This window comes from Nothobranchius furzeri, chromosome 7 (genome assembly GCF_043380555.1).
Source record: "Nothobranchius furzeri strain GRZ-AD chromosome 7, NfurGRZ-RIMD1, whole genome shotgun sequence".
NCBI lineage: Eukaryota > Metazoa > Chordata > Actinopteri > Cyprinodontiformes > Nothobranchiidae > Nothobranchius > Nothobranchius furzeri.
In genome coordinates this window covers 30,478,557-30,493,318 of record NC_091747.1, presented here as the reverse complement: position 1 = coordinate 30,493,318, position 14,762 = coordinate 30,478,557, and the positions used below count along the sequence as shown (strand labels likewise).

The following is a 14,762-nucleotide window of genomic DNA, read 5'->3' as shown; positions in this document are numbered from 1 at the left end:
TTGGGTTTTTGTAATGCCGATTTTTTAAAAATAATTTTCCTGCCAATGGCCGAAATCTACAGCCTGGCCTGCCAGACTCCTCCTATGTTTAATTCTTTTTTTTTTTTACCGTGTCCTGTCTGGCTGTGAAGCAAACAGAATTGATGTCTGAATGCTGGTAACAAGCCTTATAGATTTACTCTCAGGTGGAGCATCAAAGCGTCTGCTTTTCATGTCATGCCTGATACTTAAAACTTTATTGTTATTGTTTTTGAATGCTTTGTAATTCCGACCAGACACGGAGACAGAGGTGAAAGAGAAAGGAAAAGACAAAAGGTGGGGAGGGGGGTCCACAAAAATAAACAATAATGAACAAGAGTCTGCTTCTAGACCTGCAGAAAAAGAGAGAGCAGAAAAAAATGGGACACACAACAATACATCAGGAGCAAGCTATCACTGCGTCAACCTGATGATGAAATATAAAATCAAAATTTTTTTACTGAACAATCATGATAATAAATCATAGTGCATTTAGTGGCAACTACAGCCTTAAAACAAGTGTTGAATGTGCCCAAGTCCATACTTTTGAGAGCACCATGTGAGCACCTGTGTGTGTACACGCGCTTGTTTATGTAAGGTTTCTCTATAGGAGCGTCCAACAGAGAGTGTGAGGGACCACTGATCCACCCCACAAATATGCGTAGGAGACGGGGGGAGCTCCAAGTCCCAGAGATACAGGTGCTGCCCCAGAACACAGGAACACCAAGGAGACTGCAACCAGAAAGGCACCCGCCCCCCTCGAAAGGCACAGAGGATTGCCCCGGGGGGCCACAACCAGCAGCCGGCAGAGTCCCGGGAGATATCAGCAGCAAGCCCACAGGCCCGCCCACAGCCTCCCACCCCCTAGCCGGCCAAGGCTGGGACCCAGGGGCGACCACCCCCACCGGGGACCCAGCAGAGCCCAGGGACCCAGACCCCACCAGACAGCCACCGGGATTGATCAAGCAGACGCCAAAGATCTTAAACCTCCTGGCCCGGGAGCCACGAACACTCAGGCAGACCAAGGCACCACACCCCACACCAGGTGTGGCAGGGGGAGGGCCTCTATGTGTTTTTGTTATCAGTTTTGTTATCAATTTTGAGCCCCAAACACATTATTTCTGCTGTCTGTGGTGTCTACTAAGGATCTGAAGTGAGTATTGATAATATACTTTATCTTTTCTTAGTTCATCTGTAAGTTAAGCCACTTTTTACGTTGGTTTTAACCAGATGCTAGCTCACTAGCTAGCTGCTAAGCACGCCATTGTGCTAGCCTCAGGACAATGGTCTATTGTTCCAGAGAGACGTATTAAAAACTCATTTTAACATATTCATTTTTTATTCCATGTTACTGGACGGGCTAAACAAGTTCATTGTTCTGCCTGCTCCTTTTTCAGTGAAACGAATGGATTATATGATGTAACTCTGACTGAATAATTATCTAATTGAGTGTGTTTGATAACAAATTTCTTCCCAGTATACAGATCTGACATTTGTTTGTCAGCACAGGACAAATCAGATTCAATGTGCTTTCTGTCATGTGTTCTGTATTTTCCATCAAAAGAATGTTATCCAGGACAAATAATCAATAATGAGTTAAACACATGCTTTTAATTGTTTAATTTTTACATAAAATCTATATTTTTGTCTAAAAGCTATTTCTTTTTTTTCTTTCTTTCTTTCTTTTTAGATTGAAAACTACTGCATTGCATTACAAAGGAAGTGCTACACGGCCACATGCATCAACTGCAGCTGGTGAGATAAGACACACCATAGTGTACACAAAGTACACTGCAGACAAGGGATGTAAGAAAATATCAATATGGCAATATATCGCGATATATTTTTCCAGTGATATTGTATCGATGTTCTCAAACTGTGTCTCTAAAATATCGATATGGCAATATATCGTGATATTTTTTCCTGTGATATTACATCCATTTTCAAAAGCAGTGTATCTAATTTTTGGAAGAATTTACATGCAAACATTTGTGTATTTTCTTTGTTTTTGGTGCACTTTAAATGTCGACCGCTAGTTGGCAGCAGTGTGCATTGGGTTTTGTTTCCACCATTGAAATTTAAATCTCGCTATTATGGTTCAGATAACCCATGTTAAACATGTTAAGTATCAGTTTGGACTGTTTATTGAATATTCCTACAATAAATTCTGTCAAAAATACACATCCCTACTGCAGACCAATCCCACCTCATGTAGTTCATATGCTGTATAATAAACCCACAGTGATGGTTATGGATAAATATCTGTGCTAATGGTAATCTTTTTCCATTGTTTCCAGTTGACAAGCATATGGACCTATTGTTCGAGTCCGTGGTGGTGGAAGCTCTACCATATCAGGAGTCGGTGGTGGTGGATGCTCTATCATATCAGGAGTCTGACTACCTGTGCCTGAACCTCTGTGTCTAGTTCAAAAGACCTGAAAGACCTGCTGTAAGCAGTTACAGGCTAAGATTTTAAAAGAACCTGCAAGGTGAACAACACAACAGAATATAAATCTTTATTATTATTGTACGCTGTACAGCTAGAGTAAACTTGCATGCTCAGAAGCCACGTATGATTACATCGCCTACAGGTTGCCTGATGCTGAACTTCGGGCAGCTGCGTGTGACTGTACTCCCGTGGAGGAGTCGTTGTGTTGCTGTTAGGAGTTTGGGTCGGAGTCCTGGGTTTGTGTTCCCTTTAATCTCTTCATTAGCCTTGCTAGTCACCATTGCAGAGCACCATGGAGAGGCTTACCTGAAAACTCTTCTCATGGGGCAGACACATCCTCACACACCTGTAAACCCATCCTTGAATAAAAGCTGGTAGCTGGTCACTCATCAGTGTTTAACCCATATCTAGCCCAAGATTCTGCCGTTTTTCAAACTTACATTCTCATTTTCTATGCAGATCTATGGGAATTCTTTCCATGAAGCTCCTGATCACACAACCATACTGGCAGTCGGCTTACCCACTACCTTCTGCTCACCTGCTTGCAATTCATGCTGTCATTCTCCCAGACTTCTGGTTGTTTCTCCACCATTCTGCTGTCTCCCGTCTGCGCTACAACTTCAGACCGTAAGTACCTAAACTTTTCCTTTTGTAAGTCATTCTTTAGTCATTCTTTAAACGCTAAAACCTGTGGCTCCATCTCTGTGGCGTTTCTGAGTCTCTGTAAGCTACCTGCACAGTCTAAGAAAAACCTGACCTGTTGCCTCTTACTAACCTCTGCTCTTCCTCGCAGAAGCTTCTGGTTCCTGATCTCCAGCTGTTACCTCTTCAGTCATCTGTCAAACATTTTAATAAACTGTTTTTAGCTCATTTGTCTCCTGAGTTTCTCTGCATGAAGGTCAGGTTATTGCAAAAATCATGACATCAGCAATTACTTTGCACCACTCTGTTACACTTGAAATTAATATTGGCTGTTTATCTTTAAAAATACATTGAATGTCAAAGTGAATGAAAGGCATCCATTCAGCTTTCAGTGTCTAATGCAGGATTTTATGGACAGGCACCAAAAAAGGAAATTTATAAATTGAGATTTATTTACTAAATCAGGTAAACCATAATAAAATACTAATGTTTAAAGTCCGGAGGAGGGAGGAAGGCTTTATAGCAGGGGTGTTCAATTCTAGTCCTGGATGGCTGGTATCCAGCACGTTTTAGTTGTTTCCCTGCTCCAACACACTTGAATCAGTGGTTGAATTACCTGTGCAGCAGCTCTGCAGAATCCTGTTAATTATCTGCAGACTGAAATCAGGTGTGTTGAAACAGTTAAAACTAAAACGTGCTGGATACCGGCCCTCCAGGCCCAGAAGTAAATACCCTGCTTTATAGGCACAGAGAACTCCCATCATGATCCTGGAGACGGCACAAGGAGATGACGACATGAGTGTGCCCTCCCAGATCACACCAACACCACCTGACCACACGGAGGCATGCGTCTGTAAGAAAGAAAAACTGGTGATGTATGAGATCTAAACAAAAACTACGAACAAAATGAATTTTACAGTTGTTTAACCTGCTGAGCATCGCCTCCCCAAAGAGCTGCACAAAGGTGCAACTGGCTCAGAACCAGGGTGCTCCGTTATGCAGGTGGTCACCTCCTCCTGCTGACACCCGAGGATTAGCTACAACAAAGGGAAAACTGATATCAATAAGGAAATAATTAAATCAGAGCTAAAAGTTTAATTTTAGTGTGACGTTTGAGATTGTGTGAAATAAATGTGGACATTATGATTTTCTATTGTGGGGTCAGTACCTTGGGCGTTTCTCTGTAGCAACATTTTGTCTGGCTGACAATGAAGTAGAAAGTCACCAGTTGAGGCAGAGTTAGACTATATTACTCCAGCTAATCTACATGTAGCTAAACCAGACACTAGTCACCGGACTATAGTTACTATAGATTTTATTAGATTTAATGAAGGCATCAGCTGTGACATAGAAATTGGTGTGTGTTTATGTATGTCTTAAGTGTGACAGAAAAAGAAGAGGGTTGTAATTATTTCGATGCCAAACAAGCTTGTAAAATACAAATGCTTGTGGTGCATTACCTAGATCAGTACTTCCCAACTATCTTCAACCAGTACCTCACAAAATATACAATTTTGTTTTATCCATTGTTTACATTTAGTGTCCCACTTCCTCAAGTGCTTATGTGACATCTGTTTCACTTCAGAGATGTAAAAGTGGTATCAAATGTACTGTTCATACAAACTTAAGTAATAACAACATCAGACATGGATCTGATTTAGGGTGACAGAAAGCACATTGAATCTGATTTGTCCTGTTCTGACAAACAAATGTCAGATCTGTTTACTGGTAAGAAATGTATTATCAAACATACTCACTTAGATAATTATTCAGTCAGAGTTACATCATATAATCCATTCGTTTCACTGAAAAAGGAGCAGGCAGAACTATGAACTTGTTTAGCCCGTCCAAGTAACATGGAATAAAAATGAATATGTTAAGATGACTTTTTAATATGTCTCTCTGGAACAATAGACCATTGTCCAGAGGTTAGCACAATGGCTTGCTTAGCAGCTAGCTAGTGGGCTAACGTCTGGTTAAAACCAACTTCAAAAGTGGCTTAACTTATAGATGAACTAAGAAAAGATAAAGTATATTATCAATACTCACTTTAGATCCTTAGTAGACACCACAGACAGCAGAAATAACGTGTTTGGGGCTCAAAATTCATGTTGTTGACCGAGGTGGAAAAAAAAAGTTTTGGAGGCTACATCACTTCCGGGTCACTGAACTGTCACAAGAGAAACCACTGTCCTATGGGAGAGCACTTCTCAGAAGTCCCACCCACCCGAAAGGGTTGTGTCAGAATTGCAACCAAAAACTCAGGGATTGCAAAGGAGAAAGCCAGACAGTGTAAGTGCAAATCTGGTAGTGAGAGCAAAGCTGTGAGCAACGAGAATGAAACTAAGGAAATTGATAACAAAAACACATAGAGGCAAACAGAAAAAGGAAACATACTTTGTTACTCATTTTAAGAAGTTGATTCAGATAGTAAGTTTTACTTATGAAACTTTTTTTCCTTTTGTCAATATTTTTCTGTCAATTTCTTAATTTTTGTTTGACCGTCAAAATGTTTTTCTTGATCATTTTAAGAATCTGATTCAGATCGTAAGTTTTTCTTTTGAAACAATTTATTTTTCTCTCAATGTCTTAATATTTGTTTGATTTTCAAAGTGTTTTTCTTGATCCTATTGGCACAAATCTAATCCCACAGTAATCTCTTCAGCCATCGTCTGTTGGGGTAGTAGCATCAGAAGCAGGGACCTGAAAAGGCTCAACAGCCTAATAAAAAAGGCTGGTTCTGTTCCGGGGATGACTGTGGAACCACTGGAGGAGATAATGCAAAGAAGGATTCTCCAGAGAATCAAGAACATGATGGACAACCCTGAGCATTCTCTTCACAAGACTGTCCGACAACGGAAGAGTGTCTTCACTCAGAGGCTTCTTCAGTTTGGCTGCAACACTGACCGCTACTGGAGATCCTTCCTGCCAACAGCCATTGTAATATACAATAACTCTTTGATGACTTGATTATTATTATTATTCTGAGCTACTACAGCAATCAATTTCCCTCTGGGATTAATAAAGTATTTTTGAATTGAATTGAATGAGATAATAGAGGGTTAGGGTTAGAATCTTCAATAAAATAAGTCACAAAGTAAAGCACACAACCACATTGTAGTAAAAAATAAATTCTAAACTATACATAAAAACTGTGCAAACATTATACACAAAACTTAAAGGAATATTCCACTCAGAAGTAAAATTTTGTCTATTGTTAGCAAGCCCCCACAATGCGGGACAGAAATTGAGGCCAACGCGGAAGTGAAATAAATTGCACTTCCACCCTCATCCGCTGGGGGCTGGTGTCCGAAACGAGCAAATCCTTGACTCCCATGTTAAAAATACCAATTTCACAGCAGAAATAAATGTTTTTACAGCCTGGTTCCAAAACATGTTTTTGGTTTAATAGATCTAGTTTATAGTCATGACAAATCTAACTTCTGTTTAAGTGTCTTAAAAGCCTAAAATTCTGTATAATTAATGAGCATCAGACCCACGTGACCAAGGCCTCAGTCTGAGCCTCGGTCTCGCCTGAAAACTGTTCAGCGATTTGTAGTCTCTGAAATTAGACCAGTAGTTGTAGCGTTTGTGTATTATTTTTTGGATATTTTTTGTGCAGTTGTTGGACAAAATGACTTGCTGTGGTATTAATTGCACTAATAGAGCATCCAAGGAGTCTCCACTTCATTTTTTTCGGTAAGTAAAATTATATTTATGTATTTTAGGTCACTGCCGGTTTACACTAGCTGAGCTTATCAAAGTAGCTAGCTAACTACCATTTTAACATGTACTGATTAACCATGAAATTTAGATGTAATACGGTAAAATAATTAATAGGGTATATGTCGATGGGTGTACAACCAGTGCATTTAACATACAAATGGGTTGAAATATGACATGTTGGTGGAGCTCTTGGAGGGAGACTTGTGTGTTCCATTCTTCCACCCGGTTCTCCCTAGCGGTCAGCCCGGCGCATCTCTGACCGCTTCGGTGCCTGTCTGCCGTGCGGGCTGACCGCTTGTGGAGCGGACTCGGAGAGAGACCTGACCACAGAAATACTGCAACTCGGAGAGTTGGTTGATAGTGCTTGATGCCATTCTCCAGAAGTCTGCATGCCATCAGATAAACTCGCTCTTTATTTATATTTTTTGCATATTTGTAAAATAGTGGTGGTACATTTCAATGTCGATGGTTGTTAGATTTCCCAGAGTTAGACAAGTGAGAAAAAGGATTTATCCAGCTCAGTCATTCTCCTGATCTGGAAGCAGTACGTTTTGCTTTAGCTTAGCATAAAAGGAAGGTTCTACGCTAGAACCTTCCATTTACTTACATTGTTTTATGTCGGCAGATATGTTTGTTTGCATTTTTGCCGCTACGCTCCTACAGTTTGAGGGAAAGGAAGGGAGGGGGCAACACGATGCTGCGTTCAGGGTATCTCTAGGCTCCACAGTAGCAGCGGTGGACAGCTGGTTTGACCGGCTCTGAGAGACGATAATCAGCATTTACAGATCATGTTTTTTTAACAGACACTGGCTGCGGATTCTTCTAATGGTCGGCAGACTGGGCATCGAAAGTAGGAATCGAAACTTAAGACTTTGAACGATTCCAGGACAAATTATCGGCCGGCCTCTAGTTGCAACTTTACAAAGCAATAATTTATGAGCATATAATATTTATATACTTTATACAATTCAGATCACCTTCAAAACTCAGTCCCACACCCAGGGACGTTTTAAGGTATTTTGTGGGAAAAGTCAAGAATGAAAGGATCATATCTCCATTCCGTGGCATTTATAATCTCTTATTTTTACTGCAGAAAAATTTCCATCCATCGAACCTGCTTGTCCATGCAGGGTTGCGGGGGGTGGGGTGGGGGTGGGGGTCGCTGGTGGCTATCTCCAGCGGTCAGCGGACAATCAGGTGGGGTACACCCTGGACAGAGTACCAGTCCATCACAAGTCAACACAGAGACACACAGGACTAACAATCATGCGCGCACACACACACACACACACACACACACACACACACACACACACACACACACACACACACACACACACACACACACACAAGGACAATTTAGACAGAGCAATCAACCTTACAGTCATATTTTTGGACGTGGGAGGAAGCCGGAGTACCCGGAGAGAACCCACACATGCACAGGGAGAACATGCAATCTCCATGCAGAGAGACCCCAGGCTGGGAAGCGAACACAGGACCTTCTTGCTGCAAGGCAACAGCTCTAACCACTGCACCACTGTGCAGCCCCATGCAGAAATATTTGGCTACTGTAAATTCTGATTGGCTGGTAACTTCACAAAGTTACTAGCCACTTTGGCTAGTGAGCACAAAAGTTAATGTCAGACCTTGCTCAGAGACACGCTGTCATTTTTGTGCATTTGCCAGCCTTTTCTGGAACCACAGCCTTTTCCCTTCATAATTTCTCCGTTGTTTTTCCCTCCATCTAGATTGTGATAACTGCACACCGAGCAAAAGGGAGCAGGTGTCTTATATAATACCATCCCCAGAGCTGCATGTGTTAACGGGACGGTGGTTCAAACTCCCGACTTTTTATGCCAATTGCAGGAAGGACCAAAGTGCCTGGCGGCTGCAGAGTCACGTCTGTGCCTTCAATAGAAGCTTGAATCTGCAGCAGGCATAAATCAGCAGTTTCCAACTGAAAGGTTTATGATTGTTCAGCCAATGTAACGTGATTATGTACAGATCCTTCTCTCCCTTCCTGAAGAACGGTTCAAAGCGAAAAAATATTCAATTTTTGCTAATCTGCAGGGAATATCAACAAGAAAATTTTCAACAAAGTAGAAAAGAGCCATGAGAAATGCTGCTATGTTTGGTGTTTAGAAAGTCACTGCAGAAGGCCGAAAAGACATTAGGAACAGCTACAAAATCGCTGAGTTGGCAACACTAGCGTTGACTACCGGATTTGATGTCGATTGTTTTAGAATCGAGTGGTCGATGTCCTTCACACGTCGTAGCAGTCCTACTGTACACCGCTCATGTTGTATAGAAGCTTCTATGGTCAGTTCTGCCTGTGGTGTTTAGATGGAGTTTGGAATATTTGGAATTCAAATGATAAACACAAAGCTAAACCAGTTGGGAATAGACTTTCCCCCGCAGGGGGCGATGTCAGACTGCTGCAGGAGAGGAGACCAGCATGCTACATGCAGTGAGAGCAACATCAGAGGGCAAACATTTGGTTGTTTCGGAAAATGCACCTTGACTGAGTGGAAGCTAAAAGAAATAGAACCTGAAGGGGTTCAAGGGATCATATCCCCCCCCCAAAAAAAATCACTCATAAAAATAAGATTTATTTTTTTAGCTATGGAGACTGTTGGATCATCAATCAGGATTATTGTGTACCTCAGGGATTGGTGATAAAAGCTAGAACTTCTTCTCTGCTGTTCCACAAACCTAAAATAAAGCATTATATATATATAAACATCATGTCTGGTGACATTTGTTACCTTCATTAAGTCAAAGCCAAACAAGTTCCCTGGACGTTCTGGGTAACCCATGCGTGGCTTCAAAACGATTGGTTAATGTTTCTGATTGATATTATATACATGCGTCTATTGTATCTATCATACAAAAGTGAGATTTGCTTCTCTATTCTCACTAAAGCACTTTTTTCTGCAGGTTATACAGCAAAACTGAAAATTGTTTTTTATTGTATTTAATTAGGAATGGTCCCGTTGAGATTAAACACCTGTTTTACATGCGAGTCCTGGCCAAGAGGCAGCACAGCAGCTACACGAGTAAAACAAAAACTTCAGTTACACATCATGAATAACAGTTACAATGTAAAGAGTTCGACTGGAAGGCTCTCTCTGCACTTGAAAGCGTTTAGTGAAATGAATTCAGGTGAGTTTCAATCTTTTTGAAGCTTGCTCCATGTAGAAGGAGCTGAGTGAACAAAAGCTCTTTTCCCAGATGTGTGCCAGTGGCGTGTCCAGATCTTTTAAAATGGGGTGGCCCAGGTGAGGCACAACTTTGTGCATGGGTGGCACCAATGGTTATGCTTTTTTTGTTTTACCCCCAAGACTTTTGTGGACAATGAAAAGCCTATTTATTAGTGTGTTGGCACCTGGGGTGGCCAATCAGATTCCAAGGGTGGCATGTGCTACCCCAGGCCACTCCCTGGACACGCCCCTGATGTGTACGCACAAACGGGACCTCCAGCATTAAGCGATCATTCGAGCGCGGACAGTAAGATCCAGAATTCCTCCATGTGATTAAAATGCAGGTATACATGTTTGCTTTTGTTTACACACATTAGTACAATAAATACCACCACAAACAGAATATTTCATGCAAAGACTTTTATTTCTGATCAGTCTGCAGCATGGTCCAACGGTATTTGTGACCTTACTAAACACGGACCTCTACTGTGCCTTCATAAACAGCTCCGTCTTCACAATAATCTAAAAATACTGTATTGTCATTTAAATAGGCAGCATACCTTTTGAAAAGAAAATATATATGTACGAAATGTTTACTAGATAAACCATAATGTAACAAATGCATTCATGTTCAAATACATGTTTAGTGTGACTTCTTACAGGTTACATGCATCTACTGTAAATAAAAAGGGGAGAAGATGCCATAGTTACAAAAAAAGGCTGCACACATTTTTGTATGAAAATAGAAAATTTTAAAGTAAAATGTGCACCAGTTGTCTAGATTATGTTACAAAGAAACAGCGGTACAAAACTTCTATGATTATGACCAGATAAGTCATTACCTGGAGCACAGGTGTGCAGGTCTGGACGACTGGAAGCAGGACAAACACAAAACCTTCTGTCACTAGAGCTGCTTCCATGTAAATCTACTAACAGCTGATCTGGTTAAACAGGTGACACCAGTCTGAACGGGTACCTTTTAATTCCGTATCCAATGCATAGCATAACGTTGGGTTTGGTATACGTCCATCAGGTGTTTCTATTGCTACCACATCACTGATATGTCAGAGCGAATCACGTTCAGATCCTCTTCCACAGGAGCATTATTGCGTTACACTACTAGGCCTTTGCAGATTAGCACAAGACTAGTAGTTCTAGGTATTTTTCACCAGAAAATAAAAAGCTCAGTAGTTCCAGTGCTAAAAAACTTGATGTTGTTGCTTGTGTTGTTTTTAAGTCACTGACGTTGAGCTTTAGTAGTAAATTACCCACAAAGGACGGCTTCAACACTAATGAACCTGCACAGCGACGCACGACATCCTGGTAACAATATTCTCATTTTCTTTAGTTAGTACCGGATTTAACAGGACATTTCTCCTCCACGTGTGGAGCGTGTGAGGAGATTACTCGCTGTTGTCTAACGACACAGTGAAAAATCTCAGCAGTGCAAACCTGATATTTGTACCTAAAGTTTAAAGCTCTAAAGCAAACGGGTCTAGCTGCTGAAACAAACTTCCTAACAGACCCACGTCACAGACTCCCTGTACACGACAGCTATATTGCTCTTGAGTGAAACTATTCTAGACCACAGTGTTTCTCTTTGCCACCCAAACTCTCAGACTCTCACACCAGTAGAAGAATAAAGAGCAGGGTTATTATTGGCTATACACGAAGACTACAGGCTCAAAAATCTACACACACATATGAAAATATACATTTCAATTTAATGCTGACTTTGTTATTTTTTAAATAAATCTTATATTATTATTTACATTTATTGAAGGTTACTACTGATTGTAATGCAATACTGTTTAGTTACATTTCTTCTGTTTGCTTGTTGAATAAAAGCACTTTTACATTCATGTTTCAACACAGACGCTCTCGCAAGTGCAGCTGGGAGCAACCGCACCTTCCTTAAGCAACTTAGAAAAGAGGAAATCCACCTGGTCAGAAAAATAAAGGGAGGACAACAACCTGGGGAAACAGCGCCCAGCAGTAGCTTTTATAGGTTTTACAGCACTGGGACTGTGGCTTCTGAGAGGAGTGGTGTGTAAAGATCATCAAGGTCACAGCTGACTGAGCCATGAGGTGAGATGAACATCTTTGTTACTGGAAAAAGCCGTTAACTCGAGAAAGACCAATCCCCACAGCGGTCAGATGTTACACCTTCTCTACTCGGCTGGGGTCGTAAGAGTCTGATGAGAAAAAGAGGAGAGAAACCAGTCAGACTGATAGGACAGCTCTCGGAGTACAATCATGATTTGGGTCAGGCGTGTTCAGCAGCTCATAAAAAGTCACATTTACACGGCCTTAGAGCTCATTAGTTTAAAAGAAAATTAGCTGAATACATGGCGAGTGGCCTTCTAGTCAGTGCCGTGGGAACATATTTTCCTATGGGGGTGCTGCGATCAGCCACACACACATTTTTAACATGTTTATATAAATATATGTTTATATCCATCCATCCATTGTCTGAACCCGCTTTGTCCATGTGGGGTCGCGGGGGGGGGGGGGGGGGGGGGGGGGGGTGCCTATCTCCAGCGGTCAACGGGCAATCAGGCGGGGTACACCCTGGACAGAGAGCCAGTCCATCGCAGGGCAACACAGAGACACACAGGACAATCATGTGCACACACACACACACACCTAAGGACAATTTGGACAGACCAATCAACCTAACAGTCATGTGTCTGGACTGTGGGAGGAAGCCGGAGTACCCGGAGAGAACCCACGCATGCACAGGGAGAACATGCAAACTCCATGCAGAAAGATCCCAGGCCGGGAAGCGAACCCAGGACCTTCTTACTGCAAGGCAACAGCTCTAAGCACTGTGCCACTGCGCAGCCCTATATGTTTATATATAGAAGCTATTGCCTAGTAGTAGTCGTAACCACATGAAAACAAGGCCGTTGTTATTCTTGGTTTATTCAAAACAATCGCAGCTCAGTGCCATGAACAATCTGGGAAAAAACGCACAAACAAGCAAAACTTCCAGAATCCTCACGATGTTGTGTCCCTTGTCTCCTCGTCTCTTCCAGTCCAGGTTTTCTCCCTCCTCCTACGTGTCCTTGTGTTCCCTGACCCTTCCATACCACATCTCGCTAGTCTCAGGACCCTCGTTATCATTCAGGAGTTTTACGTTATGTCCTATCATCCGTCTTGCCATTTCTATTCCCCAGCTTTTTAGTGTTTAACCGTTTCAACTGGCTGCCTCCTGGATTACTGCATTTTGGCTTCTGTGGTTGTTTTATTTCATTTATGCTTTAATGAATCTGTGCATATATTTGCTGCAATGCTGTTTTCTATTGCCAATTATTGTAATTCAACTTGGATGTCAGTTCACTTCAGTTTAAATATGATGTAACATAATGCCCTTATTTCTCTTTGAGTGACTCACAGCAGTTTTATTGAATTTAATTTTATTTTGTAAATGGGTATGTATGTACATGTATGTTACATATATGTTTATTTATGCATGTGTGTGTATATATATACACATACTAACTAACTCTGCCTACTTATTCTATATTGGTTGTGTTGTAGGAGGACCTGCTCGAAAACAAGATGTTACATCTCAAGCAGTTTATCCTCCTGAAAAACATAAGTTAAATAAATAAATAAATATCACCCAACCCTGACAGAAGGAACTGACCAACATGGACCAAGCAATTAATCCAACTTATCAGCCAGCACCACATTCACCCAACATCCTCCAGAAAGGTCCAGAGGAAACTCCTTCACAGGCAAGGACTTAATCAGCGCCCACTGTTGATTAGAGGTGGGAAAAATGATCGATTCTAAGATGCATCGTGATTCAGCCGTGCATGATTCCGCATTGATGCAGCAACGTGACATAATGAGATTCTCTCCCTATGTCTATGTCGGGGGTCGTCAACCGCGGCTCTGGAGCCGTATGCGGCTCTTCCATCCATCTGATGCGGCTCTCTGTGCTTGTAAAATAATGAATGGATATTTAAATAAAATGCTTTATATTTTACTGCATTAATTTTACATCTGGATGCCAATTCTAAATGTAAAGATTGTCTGCGTAAACCTGAACAGGTCCAACCCGGTCTTACTGTGAGACCGGGTTGACGCGTCACGCTTGTGCGTAATCATATGCGCATTCTGAGCTGACGAGGATGTGAGATTCTGGGATTCTCCTCAGACGGCTCCTGGATGTGTGGCCAGACTGGACACAGGAACAAGCGCTATTCAGCCAAAGTTTCATAATCAGGGAGCATTTTCTAAGCGACAAGTCTCGCTTCAGTCGGAGGAATCTGCATGCGCCCTGGTTCTGCGACGTGCTCCAAGCCCCTCTCCACATCTTCAGCTCACTGTGCGCCGTACGTACGTGCTGACAGCGAGCTGCGCTGAGCTCAGTGTCCAGCTCAGATGGGAATCAAGTGATTTAGCTACATCTGCGATGTGCGAAACTAATAAAGTGTCAGTTCGTCTGCATGCGTCGGGGTCTTTCTATTCTTTCTCCGTCAAAATAAATAGTCAAAAACGGGAACTATCCGGTCAACACAACACAAGCCCTGCTTTTAACTGTTTTGTTTTCTTGTGAAAATAGATAAAATTTAACTTGGTTAACACCAGAGCCAGGCGCACTGCACCATTGTCTCCGTCACTGTAAATGAGGGAAAAACAAAATGATCAGATTCTTTTCTGACCTTCCCCACCTACAAAGTTTAATTACAACAATCAAACGTGACAGAGCCTGG

At 41.8% G+C, this 14,762-nt stretch overlaps 1 protein-coding gene and 1 long non-coding RNA gene across 5 annotated transcripts in view; both read right to left on the bottom strand.

Moving 5' to 3' along the window:
- Positions 1–3,112: 3,112 nt before the first annotated feature.
- LOC129167119 (uncharacterized) lies at positions 3,113–5,437 on the bottom strand. The gene is made up of 3 exons (XR_008565957.2): positions 5,159–5,437; positions 4,038–4,146; positions 3,113–3,960 (listed from the first exon to the last, which is right to left on the bottom strand). It is a non-coding gene; the product is annotated as an uncharacterized lncRNA (long non-coding RNA).
- A 5,003-nt stretch (positions 5,438–10,440) lies between these two features.
- jcada (junctional cadherin 5 associated a) overlaps positions 10,441–14,762 on the bottom strand; it is a 96,194-nt gene continuing 91,872 nt past the window's right edge. For all 4 annotated transcript variants that reach the window (XM_054751228.2, XM_054751231.2, XM_054751232.2 and 1 more), the window contains exon 5: positions 10,441–12,230. In XM_054751228.2, the coding sequence (XP_054607203.2) occupies positions 12,196–12,230 (35 nt within the window). In that variant the 3' untranslated portion in view covers positions 10,441–12,195. The remainder of the gene's footprint in view (positions 12,231–14,762) is intronic.